The 25,437-nt window shown below is 43.0% G+C and overlaps 1 protein-coding gene across 1 annotated transcript in view; it reads left to right on the top strand.

The window, feature by feature from the left end:
• The window catches only part of LOC144697119 (A disintegrin and metalloproteinase with thrombospondin motifs 19-like), a 538,939-nt gene that overhangs the window by 165,971 nt on the left and 347,531 nt on the right, over positions 1-25,437 (top strand). Inside the window, exon 9 of the mRNA XM_078568954.1 lies at positions 7,937-8,077. Coding sequence (XP_078425080.1) covers positions 7,937-8,077 — 141 coding nt within the window. The remainder of the gene's footprint in view (positions 1-7,936; positions 8,078-25,437) is intronic.

Below are 25,437 nucleotides of genomic sequence, written 5' to 3'. Positions count from 1 at the left end.
CTCATAGTTTATAGCCCAATGCTAGAATGTAGGACAAAATGAGATTCTCTGAACTAAACACGCAAGTAGTCAAGGGCGAAGTGGGCTTGTGCTCTATTTTCCAAAGATACAAAAACACAAAGCAATCATCGATTATGACTCAGTTATTGTTATTCATAAGTAATTGTTCGCTTTCAACACCCTTACTGGGCCTCCAGGCTGTTTGTAAAATTACTTTGTAAGATTGTGCCATTCATACTAAGTACAAGATGTCATTTTTCACAATCGTGATTGATTGAAACAATTAGGCAGACATTCTTCATCAAGTATGATGTTCAGTGTATTTCCGGATGTTCTAATAGCAAAAATTATGTTGCCCAATGGACTGTATCAGCTGCAATATAGTCACTTAAGATGTTGAAATTGTCAAGAGCTATTGAATTAATTTTCCAATGCAAATTATTCCCATGAAATTCTAATTCAGAATTGACTCGATGCTCTGCTGTCAAGAAGTTGGTCAGGCTGCTTCCAATTCATTGCCAAATCCCATCTATGTCAGCTGCTAAGAGGCTTGAGGTACTCCAAAGGAGGATATCCCCAGCTAGATATTCCTCCTGCCATTTTCTCCCCCAGCCGTATCCTGATGCTTCCTTGCTTGGATGCCCTCAGAGCTGCCTGGAATTAGCTATCAAACATCACTCTTGGCAGTGAGTGGTCATGCTCTGTGGCTCAGTACCAACGTACCTTACATTGAATGTTCAAAATCTACCAATCCTGCTGAATAATTATGAAGTCGAGAAATGCATTAGGTATATAGTAAATCAGGATGTGTTGCAACGTGTATTCTCCATAATGGTTTAAGTTTTAAGGATTTTACAGGCCATATAAACATTAAATAATTATTTTGCACCTTTCATATAAACATCCCAAGTGTTTCACAGAGGCATAAGGAAGTAAAAAGAATGCCATGCTAAAGGAGGAGAAACTGAAGGGGTGGCCAAAAACCTGGTCAAATAGATTACTTTTAAGAAATGTGTTAAAGGAGAAGAAGGAAATGGGGAGGTTGTGGGGTTTAGGGAGAAAATTATAGAACTAGGCAGCTGAGGGCACAGCCAGCAATAATGGGGACTAACAATGGAGTTGCACAAAATTCAGGAAAACAGAGTTTGGAAGTGGGTACAGAGGTAAAACCATAAGTACAAGGATGAGAATTTTAAATTTGAAGTGCTAATTGACTGGTAGCTAATGTAAATCAGCTAGGATCGATGTGATGGGTGACAGTGATATGTTACAGTCAGCAGAGTCTTGGAGGATGTGAGGCCAACCAGGAAAGCACTGGAATAGGCACTTGGAGGGAGCAAAATCATGGATGAAGAATTCACCAAGGGATAGGCTGAGGCAGAGGTGACAGCAGTTAGTGTTGTGGAGGTGAAGCATATGGCCTTATGAGGGATGGATTATGCAGTCTGGCACTCAGCTCAGGGTCAGATAGGGTACCATGGTCCGGTTTAGGTGTGCCATTAGGTGAGAGGGGGATGGAGCTGTACGAATTTTATGATGGGGTTTGAAGAGAATGGCTCCTGTCTTATCATTGTTTATGTAGTGGAAATTGTGGCTGCTCCATAACAGGTTGCCTGAAAACAAAGGCCATTAAAAGAAGTTATGGAAAGTTAGATCAGCGTGTCTTCATACATATACATTGCAACCGCTATTCCTGAAGGGCAAAAGCAAAATACTGAGGATCCTGGAAATCTGAAATGAAAACAGAAAATGCAGGAAAAACTCAGCAGGTCTGACAGCATCTGTGGGGAGAGAAACAAAGTTAACATTTCGAGTCTGGAAGGGTTATACGTTAACTCTGTTTCTCTCGCGACAGATGCTGTCAGACTTGCTGAGTTTTTCCAGTATTTTCTGTTTTTGTTCCTAATGGGCAACATGTATATGAGGAGGAGGAGGGGGTCAAGGAGAGATTTTTGTGAACTCTTGAAGTGACATTACTGATGTAGGAAGAGAAGTCATTGCTGGTGATACTCTAGCGATATTGGGTAAGTAAGAGTGGTACCAGGTGAAGGCAACCCCTCTGAGAGGGACAACATTCAAAAAGTATTGGAGGAGAATGGTCTTGTCAAACATTGCAAAGGCTGCATAGAGGTCAAGGAGGATGCGAAAGGCTAATGCACCATGATCACAGTCACGTAATTTATGTCTTTGGTTGGGGCTGTTTTTGGAAGGGTGAAATTCAGATTGAAGAGATTCAAGCAGGGAGCTGTGAGAAAGATAGGCACATATTTGGAAGACAGCAACATTTTCAAGAACTTTGCAGAGGAGAAGAATATTGGAGGCAGGTGGTGTTTGCAGCTATCAAAGGGTCAAGATTTTTTTCAACAGTGCGAGGGGTGGTAGGCAGCAGATAACCGGAGCTTTCAAAGAGGAGGAGCCAGGACCTAATGGGAGGGAACCATTTGCAATATCAGCCAACATGAGGCTTGGAAGGGATCAGAGTAGGATCAAGGGAGCAGGAGCTGGAGGTTATGAACAAAACAAGCTTGGAAAAGTCATGAAGGCAGATATGGAAATGATTGGGAGATAAAGAGGGGGAGAAGGGGTTGGGGGAAGGGTTAACGTGGTGGGAAAGAAGAATGGGCTCAACTATAGAAGTTGCTGAATGGATGATCCCAACTTGGTGACAGAGATACATGAGCTCTTTACACTTGTTAGAAGTGAGGAAAGAGAGGAGGAGAGAGGGGCTTAAGAAGTTTGCTAGTAGTGGGAAAAAGAAGCCAAGGTTTTCTTTGCACTCCAGAATGATCCTGGAGTAGTGGGTGATTTTGGCAGAGTAAAACACACAAATGATTGCTGTTGCATCTTGTAATGTAGTTTAGTGATGATGATCAGGGTTTAAATCACAATTTTTTAAAATAGCCAGGTGTAGTGACGGATAGTTATAATTGTTGTGTACCAGATGCGCTAAGGTCTGTGCCCCTGGGACTTGAGGGAATGAAATAGGGGACCTTACCAGGAGGGATGACTAGGATGGGTGAGAGTAAAGATATTGCTGGTGACAAGGGTATTAAAGGTAAAAGTGAGGAAGTGGTTTAGCAAATCGCCAACTACAGAAGTTTGGTGGATTAGAAGGTCAAAGTCTAGGCTGCTGGGAGCTTGAATGTGCAGTTGTAAGTGACTTGGTAGAGAGTGTTTTCCAGGAATGGGTGCAAAAGGAAGTGGGATTGGTAAAGGGTGCAGTATGTGGGCATGAAGTGATACAGTGAGGTGGTTGGAAACTACCTTGACAATGGTCAAGGCTGTGGGAGCAGAGAGTCTATTGGAGATGGGTGGATGTGAAAATGGAACAAGTTGATGGGGGAGTAGATGCCTCTGGATTAGAGGGAGAGATGAAGCTATGACTCAATGATAAGGGTCACCCCAGCAGTGTGGAGGTTTGAGCGCCAAAGTTTTTTGGAAGAATAGCCAGGTGAGGAGACTTTGGTAAGGGCAAGCTGGCGTCTTTCAAGAACTGCAGGTAATGCCTAAATACCAAAATCCAGATAAACCAAGATTATAGTGGGTGAACAAAATCCAAAGATATAATAAATTAAGAAATGTGGGGAATAAAATTCAATTTTAGTGGCTCTGCAAAATGAAGGTAGCAGATTGGCCATCTGTTATATGTCCTACCAATAGAACAGGAGGTAGGGGACTGACTGCCCATTATACATCCCACCAAATTTTCCTTTATATTGGCAATGTCCCTCTGAGAGGCTGTAGAATAGATGCTAAGTTAAATGAGAAAATGTTGCACTGGTATAGTAGAACAATCCCCCCTTATGTCGAAGGTGCTACCCATTGTATATAATTGTACTATATGTGACCTTAAATTGCTAGATGGTGACATAGAAAGCAATGAAATCCCTCGTCTTGTGCAAAACAGGATTTGTGACTTGTATAACACCAGACTTATCAAGCTTTATACAGTTAATCAGAAAATACATACAATTAGCATACAAAAATACAATTTATTCAAAATGAATAACCTTTACATATGAACTCCATTTTTGCATGTTTATATAAAATGGTGTTTGACATGAGCCACAGCTTAATGGCCTCTTAAAGTTGAGTGGTTCAACTGATCTGTTTAATTGAAAAAATCCTGCTGGAAGATTTTGGTTGTTATTGAAAAGGTACACAATAATGGTGAATGTGAATGAATTACCATCATTTCAGGTGCATGTCTATTGCATTTTAATTATGCTGAACATATTATCAACTTCAAGGTACAGTGCACATAAAAGGTTTCAACTAGACTGGCCATAAGTATCAACGCTATCATTGCTTCTTTTAATAAGATTGTCATATTTTCTTTTTCCAACTTCATCATAGTAAGCCTTTTGTTTAGATCCCTTCTCTGTTTAAAGGCTTTTTATATAAAATGAACAAGATTTTGGCACAGTTTTCAACCAGTGCAGCTGTGAGCCATCTAATGCTTAAAGAAGCTTTCAGACAGAGCTTTTTAAATCTAGCTCTCATCAGACAATGTGAAAGACTTGGCATATAGGTTGATGTATGTAGTCCGAGGTGGTTCCACTGTGTACTAGAATGCAGTGGAAACTCTTGGCGTAGGATTTTGATGTGGCTATTTGGCTTAAAGCACACTAAATACTATTGTATTTTGGCTCAGCATGCCAAATTGTAATGCACTGAATTGTTACGTGTTTGTAAAGTGATCAATAACTAATTATTACCAATAGGTCTGTAATAAATATTAAATAGGTTAAATAAATTAGTATTGCTGAAGAAAGAGACTTGCTGTCGAAGCTTTTCGTCTTGCACCTATCAGGACAGTCACAAGAATACCAAATCTCCAAGGGAACAGCAATTTATACTGCATGAGAGGAGGATGCTGATTGGCAAGTTGGGCTCTGATTGATAGAAGTATTGCCATGGGGAATGCAACTGGGATCAGTTAACTGCCAAGCTTTTGTTTAAATTCAAACCAGGGAAGTTGACTCTGATTGGCCAAGGCATTGCCAAGGGGAATGAACCACACACAGGACCCTGTCTTTTGCAACAAAAAGAACGTGTCCACGCATTGTGCCTTTTTCAACTAAAAAGATGGAGGACTGCCATTCATTGGTCCATTCCCCATGGGAATGCCTTGACCATTCAGAGTGAACTTGCCTGGTTTGAATTTAAACAAACGCTTAGCAGTTAACTGTTCCCTGGTGTATTCTCCATGGCAATGCTTCTACCAATCAGAATCCACTTGCCAACCAATCAGCACCCTCTTTTCATACAGTAGAAATTGCAGTTCCCTTTGAGATTTGATATTCTTACATCTGTCCTGGTGAGTACAAAATGAGAAGCTTCAACAGCATGTCTCATTTTTCAGCAATAATCAAGTTCTGTACTACCAAGCAACTAAATAAATTTAGTACCTTTATGAAATTCAAGAGAAGGAATGTTTGATAAGTGATTTGATATAATCTTGAGTTGGGGGGAGGGTGGGCATTTCTTCTGTGCATAATGAGTAAACTAAATTGTAAACCTGTGTTTTAAAAATATGACGTATGTCACAAAGTGCACAGATGAAACTTCTCCTTCAATTGAAAAGTATGTTCAAGAATGTTCATATTTAAATTAAGTATAATACAGAAAGTACGCAAATCAGGCTATAATAAAAATCTGAACTTGACCTTTGCTTGCACTAACAAAAAATGCATGAAAACGCAGAATGCAAATAGTCTTTATATGATAATTGATTTAACAGGAATTATGCATTTGTGAAGTGTACTGTACTATAGATAAAAGATAAGCAAGTCAATTTGGACTGCAACCACCTGAAAACCAAGCTGATGCTAGTGCATCAGAGCAGAAGTAAAATAATTTTCAGGGATTAATAAAAGCAAAAATTTGGCTCCCATTAATTTTATACCAGTTCAGAATTAATACTAAATGGTGAATTCTCCCATTTTTCAAGAAACATATCTTTGTTGAAGCAGTCATGTTTGAGTGCGTTTCATTTGTCAATTAATATGGATCCACAGAAATATTAAGGCCGAGAAGTATTCACTTACAAATGTAACGGGGAAGATTGACTTTGAAAGATAACTTATTTGTGGTTGTAACTTATGATAAACGCAGGTGCTTCAAAGTATGTGCTTCATGTTAATTGCACTTTCAGATTCAAAGGGAAGAATCTTTAAAAGTTTTCCTTGAAGACCTTTATAAAAAATGAATGGAACTTCTACCAATGCTTTATTGAGCCATCTAATGCTTAAAGAAGGTTTTGGCCACTACATAAACATGCGATAATTATTGGGGGCACAAGTAATTACAAGTATATAATTTTTGCATGTTATAATTTTATTACATTTATTAGTACATTTATTAGTTAGGATCTTGGCTCAAAGTGTTGAAAAGATAATTTGTTTAGAATTACCAAATCTTGTGTTGCCTTGTGACTTGATTCAAGAAACTTTTCACATCATGAACAGAACCTCAATAAGATCAGGCTAGTTTTTTAAGGAATAGGCTATTAGCACTAAACTGATGCTTGATTGGGTTCTGCTGGTTGACTTTGAAGTAATTGCATCTATAGCACGTTGAATAACCTTGATTAAGTGCATCAACTTTTCATGTTTAAAATTAAGTCCATATTACGATTGGGATACCAATTTGATTAACATTGCCAGAAGGCTACACCTAATTCTGAAGTATTCCTTCATCCCAGTGGATGCTGCATGGAACACTGTAGTTTCTCTAATCATGGGAATGTTATCTGTAAAAAAAAAAAGCTGTCAGATTTGAATAATGGATGCATTAACATAGGTGGATATTGTGGAGTTTTTCTCAAACCATCTTTTGTGCAGAAGTTAGGAAATAATTTTGCAAGGAATTTCGTTAGGTAATTAAATAACTGGTTTGAGTCAATGGTATAGGAAATGCAGCTAGAAAGGTAATATGGCCAAATTTTCTTATTTTCTAATATCCCATGTGTAAATGTGGAGAAACCACAAATCTATTACCACAAATTACAGTAATGCAACCTTCTGAACCAGTGAGGAATTTATTTATCAACTCTTGCTCCATGATTTATTCTGTTCTCTTTATTATTAAATAATAATTTATTTCAATATGTGTAAATTGTTTCTATCTGCCTTGGTATCACCAGTAATGACGCATGCACCTTCATATTTCATCAAGTTAAAATGTTCTTTTTCACCCACGTGAAGTATTGTCCATGTATCATCATTTTCTTCAGTTCTCTGCCCGAAGCAGGTCTGACCCACAGTGCCATGATCTCTGCCACTAGTAGGGCAAAGAGGCAGGTCCCGTATCCACCCCAGCCAGAGCGGGGATCAAACCTTGTGTTGTTGGCACCAATCTCATCCACACTAGTCATCCAGCCAACTGAGACAACCCCAAGGAGTCCGAGTTGCTGTGACAACATACACTTTTGCATGCATGTTGTAGCCTAGACCTTTGGATAGCGATGGCAAAGGCTCCAATTTCTTTCCACCACATGGCTGACTAGGAATCTATCCCACTCTTGCCGCCTGCCATTGCCGTAGGTTGAAAGGATTTGCAGATTGCTACACAACCTGTTTGGCCGCATTATGAATGCGCCTTCCTTGGCCATCAAGTCCCGGAGTGGGACTTGAACCCAGAGCATCTGGCTAAAAGGCACTACCCAATGCACCAAAGCCCTCCTTTGTCCATATACAATCTAAATTTAAAAAAAAATGAAATCCAGAAAGATTTTTATTTTACTCTGTTTAAAGAAAGTGTACTAAATCTGTTAGCCCTTGCTTTTTAAGACATAACCTGACACATTTGAAGCAAAAACGTTTCATGCATAATAAATGTCCTGCTTTTGACATGCTTCAGTTGTACTACTAATTTGTTTTTAACTGTCAGTAAAACAATATGCATTTTTTTTTAAACTTTTCTTCAAATTCAGTATGGGAATGAATCATGACAATGATCATCCATCCTGTGCAGATGGCCTCCATATCATGTCTGGGGAATGGATCAAAGGGCAAAATTTGGGGGATGTATCCTGGTCCCAGTGCAGCAGAGACGATCTGGAAAGATTTCTCAGGTACGTACATACCAGATTTCCATTGCTACTGAAATTATGTCCGTAACTGTTGTCTTGTTGCAGCAGTTTAAAATAACAGACATAGACCTTTGATGAACTTAATGTAAAGGGCTACTTTATCAGCCTAATTTTTCTTGAGGTTTTGTTCTTAGATTTAAAGAGAAAGGTGAGAGTTTTCTTTAAAAGGGACATCGTAGCTTTAATTTCCTTTGGTGGCATGCTGAATAATAGATTTGCGCCAAATTTCTTTGTTTGCTATTTTGGAGCAATCATTAACCAGTTTAACATAATTGAGTGAAGCAATTGTGTGATAAAAGTACAAATGTGTTTAGCAGTATGCCACCAGAGGAAACCAAACCCCTAAGTATACTTTGAATGTGCATAGCCATGTAACCATTTTAGGTCAATAACCTGTCGACATAATTGCATTCCATTAAAGGAAACATTCTGTAACAAAACATTTATCACGTTGTTAACTTTTAATATAGCAGTATTTGTAATAGCATTCACATATGTCATGAGACATTTCCTCTTAAGGTTGATAACTCCACAATTTGCTCGAAAATTGAACAGGAACATTTAAATGTGCTTGATTTGATCACTTATGCTGTCTGTCTGCACATAAGTAGTGGACGCATGACTGCCAGCTGTAATATCCGTTTTTATAGAACTCCAAAAAAAGTTGAGAGTTGGTATACTGGTCAAACCACAGCCTAGGAATTTGTTGACAACACCTGTTTTTCAGGTCTAAAATGGGCACCTAAGCATTCAATACGGTAGATGGCACTCAAAGTATGCAAGCCACCATATTGGTAAAGGTGGAAGTACAGGCACCAAGGCCGCATATACCACACCCGTGCTATCAACACTCCCAAAGCGGCAATGGGCAGCCCCCACCAGAAGTGTGCTTGTGCAGTGCAGACAGCACTTTGGACCTGAAAAGGTATCCATAACGGAAAAAAAACAGGGGCTATACAATCAAATTTTTTGGCCACTGTGCGTATTGTAAAAAGTCATAATACTGCACGAAGCTTTAGTTAAAAAATACCTATTGATGATGTTCTTATTGAATTAGTGATTCTCATTGAAGCTGTTACTATAAAAGCATCACAGAAGCATTTACATTGTGTGTGGCCTGTTCATTTCAGTGCAAAGTACCTTCAAATTATTTTGCGCCGTATCTTAAACGGGACAAGCTTGTGTGATGTCAATCTGACTTGCATGACTTGAGTCTGAGCTTCCACTGCAGCACTCGCACATTGGGTGGCTTCTACTTGTGCTACATTGGAAGCTGAGGCATTGGCCATCAAGTAATGTGTACAGTATTGGTCGTCTTATTTAAGGAAGGATGTAAATGTGTTGGAAGCAGTTCAGAAAAGATTTATTAGACTAATACCTGGAATAGGCGGGTTGTCTTATGAGGAAAGGTTGGACAGGCTAGGCTTGTATCCACTGGAGTTAGATGTGTAAGAGGTGACTTGATTGAAACATATAAGATCCTGAGAGGTCTTGACAGGTTGGATGTGAAAAGGATGTTTCCTCTTGTATTTAAAAATAAGGATTCACCCATTTAAGACAGAGATGAGATTGTTTTTCTCTGAGGGTCATGAGCCTTTGGAACTCTCTTCCTCAAAAGGTGGTGGAGGCAAGGACTTTGAATATTTTTAAGGCAGAGGTAGGTAGATTCTTGATAAGCAAAGGGGTGAAAGGTTATCAGAGGTAGGCGGGAATGTGGAGTTGAGAGTATAATCAGATCAGCCATGATTTTATTGAATGGTGGAGCAGGCTCGAGGGGCTGAGTTGCCTATTCTTGCTCTTAATTTGTATGTTCGTATGTCCATTTACATCAACCATTTTCTGTACAAAGCTCCATTGAAGTTCTTATCTGAGTCCTCTGCAGCAGAACTCATGTAGGACCTCACTACTGGCAAGCTAGTGCCTGTGTTACCCTTTCACCCTGCCTTGGTTCAAGGCCACTTGTGCCTATTTTCTCACCATGTGCAGATCCTGCCTCTAAGCTATCCTCTAAAATACAAGCAGTATCAATATCTGAGCTGTGAGCTGTTCCTCTTCCACCAATGCCTAGCCAGGTTGAAGTTCTTGGATATCTAAAAGAAGAAGGAACAAGCGTAGGGTTGTGGCGAGGGGTTTGTGAGGAAAACAAAATTTGTATGCTTATACCATCTGCAGCTTGCATATAGGAGGCATTGTGGGATAAGGGGACAGTGAGATGTGACATGGAGGATTAAGTGTCAACATGCTTCATCTTCAATGATTACAGCCACACAGCTGGTCATGGCTACTGTAGTGATGCTGTGTGTCCTTCCCTCCATCAGGGTGAGGGTATGCAGTTGTGCCCACTCCCCACTAGTTAGATGCTGATACCTGCAGTTGTGTTCCACCTTGTTCTGCAAGAGAGAGGGAGATGCATTAGTAAGTATGGGTAATGCTGCTGTCATGGTTGAATTGCTGGCAGTGTGGGCAAGTTGTGAGATGTGCTTGTTGGATTTTCAGCAGTGCTAAATGTGTAAGGGTGAGGTGAAGCTGTGATGTTCGATATGATTCACGACCGATAGGGATTGTTGGTGGGCATGTGGTGAGGCGATAGCACATTGAGCAGTGTGTGAGGCTGGTGGTGTAGTTATTGGAATATGACATTTGAAGATGTATTCCGTGACCTTAACCACTCATACATGATCATTAAACTTCTAACAGATCTGCATCTAGGTCCTTGGGGATAGACTGCTGGTATTGACTAAACACAAGAACACATGATAACCTTTTCCCATTGCCTTTGCAATGTCTTCTGGACGGTTTCCAGCTGGTCCTCAATGGTTCGAGAACCTGACCTGTTCACCTCCTGCATCGAGGTCTCCAGTGCCGCACAAGCAAACTTTGGAGCTTGCTCTCTGACATATTGTGCCGTAGTCACTCTACTTGGAGGACAGACACTCTTCCCATCTCCTCCAGTCAAAATGCACCTGTTCTTTAAGAGATGCAGAAGGGCTTTAAGTAGCACAGCCTAGCCTGAACTTGTGCTGGCTTCTCACAATTTTGTCCTTTAGATGTGCAGCTGCTTAACAGTGTGCTTAGCACTGGCTGCACTTTTAAAAAATCTTTTCATAGGATGTGAGCGATGCTGGAAAGGCCGGCATATGTTGCTCATGCCTAATTGCCCTTGAGATGCGTTGCAGTCTATCTAGTGTAGGTACACCTACAGTGCTGCTAGGAAGGGAAAAGTGCTGTTTGGAAGGGAAATACATTGCAAACTTGAGCAGGCACCATGTACTTTGCATTGGAAGCAGCCAGTGCGAGTTAATGAAGAAGCTGGGATTCCTTGCCCATTTCCAGGCCTTATCGAATGTCAGAGCAACAGTATGTGTGATGAGTTTAGGGACTTCTGTTTTTTTTGTTAAAATCTGCGCAGTTTGATGTTCTGTACATGAAGCTCTTGATAAATATTTGAAAATCCTGACAATCCAAATTTCTAGGATAAATTCAATGAAGTTCAAATTCTTGAAACTTATACACGAGTGCAGATTGTGCTGTTGTGCCTTTGTACTACAGCCCCAAGTCTGTTCTGCACTCCTGTCCAACACTATAGAAACCTCCTCTTGCTGAAGTTACCCATCTGCATACCCCTCATCCTGTTTTCCAAGGATTTAATAATACTTTTGGCACTAGCACATTACATTTGATTTGATATTGGATATTGGAATACAGAGTAAAATTTCATAAATGCAGGTGATACCTAACTTACAGAAATGGCAAACAGTGAGGATGACATGAACCAACTGCAACACGACACAGATAGGTTAGTAGAATGGACGGACAAATGGCAGATAGAATTTAATATAAAAAATTATGACGTGATCCATTTTGGCAAAAGGGATAGGGCGAAACTTAATGACACAGTTCTAAAGTGTGTGCAGGGACAGAGGGGCCTGGAGGTTCATGTGCATAGCCCTCTAAAGGCAGCAGGACATATTGAGAGAGTAGATAGCAAAGAAAATGGATATCTTGGGTTTCATAAATAGAGATATTGAGTAAAAAAGCAGAAACATTATGCTGAAATAAAAACAAAACACTGTAAATATTGGAAATCTGAAATAAAAATAAGAAGTGCTGGAAAAACTCAGCAGGCCTGGCAGCATTTGTGGAGAGAAACTGTTAACGTTTAAAGATGGGTATGACTTCTTCAGACCTGAAGAGAGGTAGGAATGTGATGGGTTTCATGCTGTGGAAAAGGGAAGGTCTGCGATAGATTAGCAGACGAGAGAGAGTAAATAACAAAGATGTCATGTAATAAAAGGCAAAGGTAGTGATCATGGTTATAAAGCATTGGTCTAGAGCCAGTGTTAATGGCAGGAAAATAAACAGCCCTTTCTGAAAGCAAAAACATGAAAACAAGATACAGACTGGCACTTGGGGGTGGGAAAGAAAACAAATCAAAATGGGGGACAGAGTTCATGGCCTGAAGTTGTTGAACTCAATGTTGAATCCATCTGGGCATGGCTGTGCCTGTCCTCCGTCCTTCGAGGGGGACTAACCACAGTTCCCTCTGCTTCAGATACCACCTCCTGCACACGAGTGCCACGCTCCTGACCCAGTGCCACCCTAAACACGCATAAGGACCCACCAAAGTGAAAGTGTTTGTTGATGGATGATAAACTTGTAAAGTCTGACAATGCTTCTTCAGCTCCTTGGTTGTCAGCTGGGGTCATGGAGGTAGAGGGGCAATGTCTCCTGCCGGGGACATCTGCATCTGTGGGAGACACAAAAAGAGATCATGAAAGCTAGCCTTGTAAAGCAAAAGTCTCGGCTATGCTGAAGCTTCCCAATCAACTCAGTGTTCTGCATGCTGCCAGGTTGGCAAAAGTGCAGTGCACTACTAGTGTGTTTTGTCCTCTGTAATCACCATCATCACCACGTGTGCCCATTTCATCATGGCCAACTTCCCCCTGCATCCTGGCTGTGTCTATGGCACGATTCTCCTTTACCATTATGATTAGAAAGTATTGTACCCCTCTGGCTGTTTGAGCCTTTTCATAGGCATTTTGTGCCCATTTCTCCTGCAAGGGCACAAAAGAGCAGGATAAGGTTCTGCCATCCTCTTTGGTCAATGTCAGCTGCTCCAATTCTTTGGAGTTGAGGGGAGTGGGTGAGTGACATTGTGGTTGAGTTGGTGTGTGTGCAAGAGGTAGAGGAGCCTGGTACTTCTTCCATTTCATTTCCCTTTGCTGTTTCCTGGATTGCTTCTGGAGATAAAGAAGAGGAACAGAGCTTACAAAAGATGTTCAGGTTCAGTGGAAAATCCACAGCAGCGTACTCCAGAGTGTCAAGAGGAAGCATGCAGGAAAGATGTTTATTTTTTTGCTACGGGATGGAAAAGGAGCACAGATTGTCACCATAAGATGGTGGTGAGTACAAAGGCACTCACTTCTCCATCACCCACAGCTTGATTAGACCATGACCCCAGATGTATCGGCTCTTCTTCTTAAGGGGTTGTAACTCAAGTAGCCTGCGATTCCTTTATATTAAAGTGTTTCCTTCTGCAAGAAGTTTGATTTTGCTCTGAGGGTCAAAATTTTATTCTTTGCATACCGTGAGCATTCACAGAAAAGTGGGGGAGTGATGGCAGCTGGAAGGGAGCAAGGACATGGGAACTGAGGCATTAAAGGACAAGAAGTCATTGCAGACTGTGAGGGATGATTGATGATCAATGAGGACTGGGCCCTGTAAGACTGCAAATGAACATTGAGGCAGGGAGTGATGGCATCTCATTGAGGGTTGGCAAAATATTAATAACATCAAGCTGACCCCCTGCCTCCTCTTTCAGGTACCATGCCCTAAAAGGACGCTGACAAACATGGATTTAGATTGGATTGGTCCATGGTTAAGCTTAGCGGCAGTGGTTTTCCATTACCTTCTGCAGTAATGCTGACCAGGAAACTCTCCCTATCTAACTGCCTGTCATCAGGAGTATTGGAAGGATTTAGGGGCTGATAATGGACCTCTTTATGAATGCACGTCATGTTATGAATGCACCTTCCGTGGCCATCAAGTCCTGAAGTGGGACTTGAACCCTGAGCTCCTGGCCCAACGGTAGAGCCGCTACCCACTGATCTCCTGAGCTGTTGTCTACGCAACTTAAATTGGAAGGGTGTCCTGGGTCATGGAGGTAGCACTCACCCCATTGCCGTTGCACAAGCCGTTTTTATTTGTTTCCTCCCTGCACACCTCAAATGTGACATCAGTCCTTTGCGGTATTTCACCTAAAAGTATTTACTCGTATTATGTACTAGGAAGTTTGCAGCCCTTTGTTTGATTCCAAAGGACTCAAATACAGCTGTCCCCTTTAAATGATTGCAGGCTTTTTAAGTCCCAAATTAGCATCATGGCTCTGTGCCTATTCACTGATATTTCCTGCCCTCCTGGAATAAATTTCCAATTGCTGAAGGTACTCACTTCCTTGTCTCACCCAACAATATTGAAATTAGCTGATCCCAGGATTTCTGCCATGATTAGTGTGAGGGGCAGTCAGTGACTGGAAGCTCCAATCTACTGCAGGACTGTTGCTGGAGTGGGACCCAGTAGTTTCAGGGCCATTGAGTAATGTAAGTGGAGCTGTCTGGTCTGTTCTACTGCCTCTGAACTATTTGTAGATACGCTTTTTATCATTCACCTCCCTACTTCCTCCAAAAACGCAACACTCTTGCTCAATTAAGTCAGGATCAGGCAAACACCCAAGTAATCAGTTGTAGGCTCAATAAGCATCAAGTGCTGCACCTCCGAAATGAGCTCGAAGGTGAAATTTGAGCTCCACATAGACAGAAGTCATGTTGTGTTCATCCATGTAAAGGTCATACCAGGAGTAACATGCTTTATTTTTGGTTCATTTGAAGCGCAAGAGGAAATCTTAGCTGGAAACCTCCGTCATTTATGTTCCTTTGTGAGTTTCTGATTTGGGAAATCTGCTCATTGGCCAGAAAAAGTCAGAACACCTTTTTCGTTTGTGCTAATGGGCTTTCTTAATTTCTGAGAACTGATTAATCGTATGTACGCGCTTCCCAGACGACTTGTCCCTTCCAATATTAAAATGTTTTGTGGTGCAGTATGTAAAAATATATTGTCCTATGGCCCAGGGTTATTGGCGTTTGAACCTCTTCTGGTAACTTGATGACAGGCAATAATGTAATGTTTTTTGTTTGTGTGCTAGATCATTTTTGGCTGAGATTTGGTATGCCAAATTTGTTTGACAGCACAACTTCTATCAAATTTTATCTCCTTCTTCCTGAGGTGTGGACATATCTAAAATCATAGTCTTGGCAGCTGAAAATGGTGCAACTGAAAATCAGAATTCTTGATCGCAATTAAGTTTGAAAAAGTGGCCATTTATTTCTCTTCACTCAGTCATAATTTCACAGACTTCTGCAAACTAAGGGCAGAATTGTCCCAGATTTGCACTAAGTGCGGTAGCGGGCGCGAAAAACGACATTTTTCCTGTCGGCTGCAATGGCAGCTTTTCACGCCATATTGTCCTAAACCCGCCATATTAATTATGCATTCCTGAAGGTAGGGCCGCTACCCACTGCACCACAAGACCTCCCGTCCTATTGCCTATGCAACTTAAATTGGCAGGGTCATGGAAGTAGCACTCACCCCATTGATGTTGCACAGTTTGAATTTGTTCCGTTCCTGCGCACCTCAAATATGCCATCCGTCCTTTGCTGTATTTAACCCAAAAGTATTTCCCTGCATTATGCTCTTTTTCTGCTCGTTTCGATGGCAGGCGAGCACCGATTCGCCTGCCACACTGTCACTTCGCCACTTCATCACGTCAGGCACCATGTTTAAAGTATAGCCATGCTCAGTGCTTCCAGCCCAGGACTGCAGCAAAGCAGACATGGCCCCGAAAGGTAAGAAGACTGCAGCCCTCGAGTGCCTTTTGGACGCCATGGAGGCCTGCTGTGATGTCCTCTAATCCCGCTCTGACTGCAGGAGGGGCAGCAACATTACCACTCAGGCTTGGTAGGCGATGGCAGTGATGATCAGTGCCAATGCTGCACAGAAGAGGTTGGCCATCCAATGCAGATAGAGGATGAATGATCTCATCTGTGCAGCCTGGGTAAGGTAACCATCTCATCACTCTAAACTCACACACTCGTGCCCATCACACATTCACTGGCATCTGTCTCACTGCCAGCTCAAGGGACATCACCACCCATTCTCACACACATGCCCTCACATGTCCATCTGGACTCATCTCCTCTGGAGACTGCCTCCTCAGTTCTCACTATCTTGAGGCCACTTGTACAGATCAACATGTGCCCCACACACACCCTGGGATACCCACCTTCCCCAGTACAGCCCTCACCCTGCAGCCTCTTCCCTTGCCTGAGGCCACTTCTCCCCCTATCCTGCAGCCATTGAAAAGCCACCCACATATGGCTGATCTGGTAGGTAGAGACCTGCCATGAGCCCCCCTAAAAATGATGTGGTGCTGTCTGTGAAGCCTGGCACTGATGACTGCGAGTGCTGACTGAAGCAAACAAACCTTGAAGTCCCGAGCGAAGTGCAGCCCACCAAGTGCACGCCTTATATATACTGTTGTGAAACACTTTGGCGTGTTTTCCCGTGGGCGGGTGATCCAGCAGGGAGGGGGATGAGTCTGGTGGGCTGGCCTTATACTGGCATGCTGATGTATCACAATGAGGTTCCCAATGTCCGATGGCAGGAAATGTGGCCCGCCATCGATGGGCTGAGTGGACAATCGCAAACTGGTTTCACAACGTCATGAAACCGATTTTTGACCTTCTAGCCATATTGTCCACTCCACCATTGAACAAGCCTGATGCCAACGGGCACGGAAAATCCCGGCCTAAGTGTGGCAGGTGACATGAATTCCAGACATTTACCTGTTGTTGCCATGTCCCTTTTAGATTTCTTACAGCAGAATTACATTTTTATTCAGGGTTCAGTGAGTCACAATTTAAAGATATCCAACAGCATTTCTAAATCACGTTTGTGGAAAATTCGCTGAGAGCCCCTGATTATTAATGAGTAGAGTCTATAATCTGTTTATTCTCGTGCTTTATTGGCAAGCTCTATGCTGTCATGAGAATACTCTGCTCTATTTCATTGCTTAAGTAATCCATAATATGCTATTCACCCTATGTAAAATAGAACAGTAAAATCCAAGTGAATTTAACACTTCATTTGGATAAGATTTTGTTTCACTTTATTGAAGAAATGGTTTCTACAGAATACTGCTCCTGGGCTAGTAATTACAATATACTTTGGGTATTTCATACTTTTGCCTTAGGCTCTCACTGCCAGAGGACAAGATAGAAAATCATACAGATGCAGTCCCCTTTACTGTCGTCTCATGTTGTAGACTAATTGATAGAGATTAATTGCTATGATTAGTCAACACCCTTGTCATTATATCATGTGACTACCAGGATAATAGAAGGTGAACTTTGCGGAAAGGTGGAGTTAAGGTAGAAGATTAGCTGTGATCTTATTGAATGGTGCAGCAGGCTCCAAGGCCTACTTTTTCTCTGATTGTTTATGTTCTTCTCATCTTACGAGCGAAATGGACCTTGGTCTATTTTCAGTTAGCAATTCCTACGCTCCAATATTGGGCTAATGTAGTTTTCTGAGGCGTGTTCCTGGGAAGCAGGGCTCTGTGGTGGGGCACAGAAACTGAAAGTTTACCCTATTTGGAAATTGTGCTCGAAGGTCAGAATGGGTGGGAAATCATGAGGCACAGTGACTTCCACAGCCAAAATTTCTGGCATGTACTCTTGACGCTAATTTTTAAAATCCTTCTCTTGACACTGTTCATTACTTTTGACAGTAATAATGTATGGACATTTAACACATTTATGTGGTATTCCTCAGTTTGTTATTTTAATGGAAGAATTAATCGTTTTAAAGTAAACTGGAATTGAGCATATAATCCAGGAAGGTTGCAAGTTTTATAAGTCTTTTTCCCAATCTTTACTGTTTGTTTATCTCTGTTAGAGTTGCAGGCCTGAATTTTTGCAACGACAGGGAGCCTCTCTGTCACAGTGAAAATGGCGGATGGGTCCTACATTTAGGAGTTCACCCCAGAGCATGGCGCCTACCATTTTCACAGGTCGGGAATGGGCCTGGGTGGGGGTTTGCACATGCACATTTCACGGAGGCAGCTGCCCTTATAAACCAGCTGCATCCACTAAAGTCGGATTTTGGTCTCACAGGTGTCTGAAACACAACGTGCGCAGAGTAGAACTGGTAGGAGCAGGTCTGAACTTTGTTTATTTTTTTAGATAGCCAGGGTACTCCTTTAAAAAGGTACATGTACCCAAGTAGAATTTGCTTTAAACTTGCCTTAACTGCCCCAAATTTGGCCACATCTCAATTCAAGCTGTCTTGCTTTAACCCAAGGGTGTAGGAGGGTGGGTCTTCTGGACTCGCAGGGCAGTTCTTTTTTCCCCCTACTGATTCATGCACCCAGGTGCCAGGGAGAACTTTTTGTGCTTGAGAGGGGTGCATGGTGCTTCGTGTGAGGAAGATACAAGATCGGCATGGCATCCTCTTACATGAATGCCATAAAAGCCAGTCAATGTGAGCAGCTGGAGGCCAGAATGTCAGGAGGAAGAGGCAGCACCATGCACATCAGGAAGGAGGAGGAGTGAGGCAGAGGGAGGATAACCAGATACTACCCTGTGGGAAGCGAGTACAGACCTAGGACATCATATCTCAATATGATGGAGAACCAGTGCCGAAAATGACTGAAACTAAACCGTGAGGTAGTAACAGATATATGTCACATGATCCAGCAACAACTCGAGCCACGCTGTATTGACCCCCAAGGCCTGCCGGTGGCTGTATAGATAATCATCGCTCTCAATTTCTATGCCTCAGGATCTTTCCAGGGTTCATCAGGAGACCTGTCTGGTATATCCCAGTCAGCAGCACCCTGCTGCATTAAGGCTGTAACTAATGCTCTGTTTGCCCGGGTGGGGGATCACATTAATTTCTTGATAGATTTGGCACCTCAGATGCAGAGAGCCGCAGCCTTTGCCCAATTAGCAGGCTTCCCTGAGGGTGCAGGGTGTTACTGATTGCACCCATGTTGCTATAAAAGCTCCAACTCATAATTTGGACAACTTCATCAACCAAAAGCCCTTCCACCCACTCAATTTACAGGTGGTTTGTGACTGCAACAAGGTCTTCCTCCATGTGTGCACAAAGTTCCCTGGTAGCTGCCATAACTCCTTCATAATAAGGAGCCCCCAACTACCTCAGCTAGTTAAGTCACCCTTGGAGATCTGTGGTTGGCTTCTAAAGGACAAGGGCTATCCCTGAAGAACCTGGCTAATTACCTCCTTTAGGACCCTTCAAACTGAGACAAGACGCAAATACAATAGCAGCCATGTTGTCACAAGGAGTACAATCGAGGATGCCATTTGCATTTTAAATATGTGCTCCGAGTGCCTCGATGGCTCAGGTGGAGCACTGCAATATGCCCCAGCAAGGGTATCAAGAATAGTAGTGGTGTGCTGTATGCTGCACAGCATTGCGCAGCGGAGAGTCCTAGAAATTGATGACGATGATGCCATGGGCAAAGCTCCAAGCTCTGAGGAGGAGGAGGAAGCCCCTGTCCATTCTGATGATTCCCGAATGTAGGAGGATGAGGAGGCCACCAATGGCAAAGCAGCTAGGAGGCATGGAGGGGATTATCGACAAACGTGTCCTTGTACAAAATTGATTCACATAATGTCGTCCTATCTCACACTTGCCGTCAGCCAGCCCTTGGTGAGAAACCTCCAAGTAAAGAACCTTTTACCTTGATGCCGCAATTACTCAGGAGAATGCCCATCCCCCACAATGGATAGAATGAACATCAATGAGTTTGACTCAGTTACACTAAAATGGTTGAAATCCTTACCGTCGTAATCGTGGGTCTCAACATATTACAAACACACATGGTAAGAAGAACTTCATAACCTGGCCCCCTCACATAAACACCAGTGCCTATAAATGAGGCGCCACAGCTACCACCTTGTCCGTAATCAAATCAAGCCAATAATGCAACCATAAAGTGACATGACTTAAGACTTTACACCCTCTATATGCTGATAGGATTGTATATGCCAGTAAACATGCAGAAAAGGCACATTGCGCAGGATGAACCCACAACTGTGCAACAACAGCTCTTTGAAAGAACTTGCACACCATCCATTCTGGCCAATGGTCCAGTTTCTGAGATGGGCGCCACGTGCAACATTCCTGGCTTCCATATATCTCTGCTTACTGCGCAAAGCACATCCTCTGCCACCTGGAATGCAAATACTGCCAAAATAGTGGGGACAGTAGACGAGCAATATTCCCTGGAGCATGCATTGCCTGTTGAGCTACAATGCTTATGCCTAGACTGGTGCGTGAGAGTGCCGTGTGATGAATGTCTGCACCCAGCATGCATGCTTGAGATGCTCCTGCTGCCCAGCATCTGTTCGTGGAGTCTAATCATTGAGCCTCCCTTAAAGTCAAGCTTGGATGGACAATGAAAGAGACAAGGAGCATCTCCGTGCTTGAGCCTGTGAACACTGGATTCTTAAGTGATACAGCAGAAAAGGAAGAAGCCCTCCAAAGCATCAAAAAGGTCACACCCTTGCTCTTGATGACTTTACCTCGAGAAGGCATGCTGCCTTCATTATCACTGGTAAGAACATCCTTCATAATGCTACCATTCATTTGGAGTTCTGCAGTGTACAAACACACACCGAGTCATCTATGAGTGGACGTAAAGATATTCAGAAAGTGCTCAAATGTGATAGTTACAATGTGAAAAGTGGAATCGTGGTGAACCCATTAGTGCTCTAGGTGAGATGGCACCCTGCGCTAAAGCACGCTCCTAGTACCCACCATGTGGCCTTAGAGGAGGTGGAGGCAGGCTGCTCATTTCTCAGCCTATAGGCCAATGAGGAGCATGGTGGCCTGCCTCATTGTGCAGGCACCCGTTGGGGATCTTCTTCAGATTGCATCTCTGCATGGGCAGCATTGGTCACTGGCACATGTGGAGCAGGCAAGTGCTCTGACAGAGGGGCTGGGGAGGTGGCAGAAAATGAGAACGCTGGTACCTTCACCTTCCTCAGTGACTTGCACAGCCCTGAGTTGGCCTTCAGGTGGGGTTGATGGGGCTGGCTGCTCGTGCTCAGCAGTTGTTCATTCGAGAAATCGCTGTGCCAACAGTGCACACGCCCTGTTAAGGACACGCAGCTCCTCGCATTCCATGGATGTCAGCGCTTGTACTCTGAGCAGACTGATCCAGGCTACTGAGGGAGGCTTGCGCCCTTTCCTGATTGAGATGCTGCTCTTGTATCCACTCCGAGTGTTGCTGCATGTGTCTCTCCATGAGATGAGCCCATGCGGTTGAGCCCTGGGACAATATGGAGCGCATGACGATGATGGACTCCTCCATTCGCAGTCCTGAAGTTTCCACTGCCTGAAGGAACTCTGCCAGATGTCCACACATCTGCTGATTACCTAAATACCATGCCCCAAAAGGTGACTCCTGAGGCTTCATGTTCCTGCCCACTGGAGCATCATCATGATTTTGCTCCCTCCTCCAAGGGGGAGTGTACACAGATATTTCTGATTCTATTACCTCTTCCTGCACTCTGCTGCAGTGACTTTCACCCTGTGCCACTGACTCTACACGCACGCTGCATCCTTCCGTAGCGCTTGTATCTGAGGTGGCGAAATGTGGTCTAGTATGACATGACCCTGCCTCCTTGGGCATCTCTTCCTTTTAATGCCCAAGGGATGATCTGGCCCAGGGTGGGGCGAGGGAGCAGAGCTGGGACCTGTGTGAGACATAAAAGGAGTTATTTAGGTTTAGCCCTTCTCATTGTGAAAGCGTGCTCTGATACACGCCATTGCCTTAGGATGCAACCTATTCATTGCACTGCCTCTCATACCAGCGTCCCTTGTGCTCAGTGAAATGACGTCATGACCTCCACCATTATCACCATGTGCCATAGTGATTTCAACACCGCTTTTATCATCTGCCAATGGTGATTCATCATCACCAACAAACAGCTGTTCAGGCACCCTGGCAACCTGTATGGCTATGTGTTCAACCAAATTGTTCTCAGCCAGGCAGAGCCACCTCCAATACGGCCCATCTACTTGGTGTTCTTTGCCCTGTTCGGCCGCAGCAACAACATGTTTTCATGTTAGACTGGTATATTATGCATGCTGTGATATTTCTCTTTCCTCTGTCCTTGCATCACAGTGTTCATCCATATGCATTCTGTGTGTGCCTACATGAGTTGCGTACTCATACAAGCCTCAATAATGAAGCAGAGCTATGTGTCATGTCTCACACCTTAGCTGCAGCAAGCAGAAATGACCCTTCCCGTTGAGCTCTGTGTGGCTCAGCAAAGCAACTCACGTTGCCGGAATGCAACAGGACATTGAACCTTTCCCTGCACTGAATCCATGAGCATTGATGGTCTCCTGCGCCCTCGCCGCAGCTGCAATTTAAATCCAGGCCATCAGTTGTTGTAGGGGCATTACAGCAGCCAGCCGGCTAGAGGACTGGTCTCCTCTACTGGACCACTCCCACCAAAATTGAAGCTCCTGATCAGAAAAGCGTGGAGCAGCTGGACCCATCCCATCAGATTACAATGTTCTCAATCACTTTAGTGTGCTTACATGCACTAACCTTTCTCATTATATTATTAATGAATACCGTTAAGGTTTGGTGGAGAAAATGGCTTTGCACAAATGCCTGGTGTCATGTATGGTGCAGCTGTAACTCCAAGGTAGCATGCTGTGCTCCGTGACCACTGACAGCCCTACTGGTTTATTCCTTCTTCGTCACACTGCCATGCTATGACAGTGCGCAGCTGTGAGGGACCTTGTCAAGGATCAACAGTGTGGCTGCATCCTGATAGATGGGTGGCAAGAGAGCAAGTGGTTGGGATAATGACCATGGCACTGGTTACCATTCATTCACTGAATCTTAGCAGCTAAGTACATGACTGCAGAATATCTGTACCAGGTGGTGGTGGTAAGATGATGCCACCTCCGTGGCTGTGTCTTGTGTATCCACTCCATGGTTTAAGTGCTTCAATACTGTACACTGTGCATAGGCAGCAGCAATGACAATTGTTTCCAAAGGAAAGCCAATGATGTGCCATCTGTACCAGGGTCAGCTAACAGTTGGACAACATTTAGAGTTCCCACTCACCTGACAAGTCAATGCCGTCTCTTCCGAGGCACAGGGACTTCACCATGGACAACCAACCTCTCAAATGGCCCTTTGGGAGGGCCCACTTCTTATCTGTGCCCGAGTCACCAAACCTGTGCCGGGCTCGTCTCTGACCCCTCACTACTCCCGGGGTCACATTCCCCCACTCCTAATCTAGCCTGCTCCCACTGAACTGAAAATCTGACGTTTATTCAGAAATTTTTAGAAATTGGGTTCACGGAGCTGGTAGCCAACTCTGTGCACATGACACGCAGACGAAAATCTTGGCCTCAGTGTCCCAATGGTAGGGAGGTGTACAAGTCAGGGTGATTATTATCAGCCATCCCTAATTGCTATCCTAGCTGATGTGTGGATGTTGGGTGAGAATAGGTCAGGTTTGCTGTAATGCTCCTACATTACAAAATTGACTACACTTCAAAAGTACTTTGGCTGTATAGCACTTTAGGATGACCTGTGAGCATGAAAGGTGTTATATAAATGCAAGTCTTTCTTTTAACGGTGAAGTAAGCTGTTAATAGCTATCATCTATGGTCACACAGTAAGAATGTCATTTGCGTGAGATACTGGAGATCAGCCAGCACTTACAGAGCTGTATGTCACTATGAGTTTATAGCTTCAGAAGAGGAGAAAGAAAATATATATATTTTTTAAAATTGATAGAATATGGCTTTGAATTTCCCTCTCAAAATGTTTTATTTGTGTTCAATGTACTTTTTCAGATCCTACCATCCTAATTAGTTTATCCTTCCAATGTGAGTTTTCCAATTAAGGAATTGCTGTAACTTACTATAACACAAACTATTTAAAACGTGTAATGATAGTTATGCTTCTTTCTGTGTGCATGCCTTGATAGCTCTTTTTCACATTACAGTTTATGTTGCGTTCATCGGGTGAAGGTCAACAGTGTTAGAAAACAGAACACTTTTCATTTGGTGATATTGTTAAGTACAACTACATCATGCACAAGGGATCTTTATGGGAGCAACATACGTGCTTAATACTGCCCAAACAAGGCAATCTGGTGTCAGTATTTGGCCGCATTAACACCCAACAGTGATGGGTGGCATTCATCACAGTTTTTTTGGACAAATTTAAACAGAGGCACTCTCTTCCATTTCAAACTGTTACAAGCATTGGACTGGACATCCAATAATGATTGTTGCTCTACTTTCTGCCTTCATGGGAAGAACTTTGTGTTGTGCTGTGCTGACATAGAAGAGCTGATTCTACAACAGTCTGCTCCCAGTGGACAGCCTCAGCTGGAGCACACATTCATATTATCAGCCTGTAGCACTAATTGTTCCAAAATATAATGTAAAATGAAAAATGTTATTGCTTTATTGAAGTGTGCAAGGCTCATACTTAATATGTCTTAAGCAATGGTATGAATCCAGTTTTATTTTCATTAATTCCTTCAGGGGTTATAATTGAATCATGAAGTAAACCTGGGTTTGAAAGCACCCCAGATTAATCACATGAAAGTCTTTTTGGCCTGATTACTTTGTCTGTCCACTTCTGACCACCCCACAAACTATCACCCTCCCCCCACAAACCCCCCACCCGCCCTGCCACCTCACCTTCATTTATTTGCCTTTGACCACCCTGTTATGTAAGCCTATGAGTCTACAATGAAATTTCCACTTCCTCTTACCTGATGTACATTTTGGGGTGAAAGTTGGTGCTTACTATTTCTGGACTGAAAACAAAGATGAAAAAGACCAATTACGGAACACTCAGTCTATGCATGTGTTACAGATCTGCCATATTGGTAATGATGGCTGTGCATCCCAAGTGACTGCCTAAAACGGGTATTAAACCTCTTGAATACATTAATATGGGACCTAATGAAATTTTTATGACCCCTATGCCAAATTGGTCCACCCTGAGCAGAGCAGCCATTGGGCCTGCTTTGTTTAGAATCATAGAGTAGAATAATCGAATGGTTACAGCACAGAAGGAAACCATTGGGCCCGATGTGTCCTTGCTGGCTCTCTGCAAGCGCAACTCAGCTAGTCCTACTCCCTTGCCCTTTCCCTGTAGCCCTGCAAGTTTTTTCTCTTCAGATAATTATCCAATTCCCTTCTGAAAA

The sequence above is a fragment of the Cetorhinus maximus genome, chromosome 2, assembly GCF_964194155.1.
Source record: "Cetorhinus maximus chromosome 2, sCetMax3.hap1.1, whole genome shotgun sequence".
In the NCBI taxonomy this organism is placed as follows: domain Eukaryota; kingdom Metazoa; phylum Chordata; class Chondrichthyes; order Lamniformes; family Cetorhinidae; genus Cetorhinus; species Cetorhinus maximus.
Note: the sequence above shows the minus strand (reverse complement) of the source record. Positions and strands in the feature narration are given on the sequence as shown.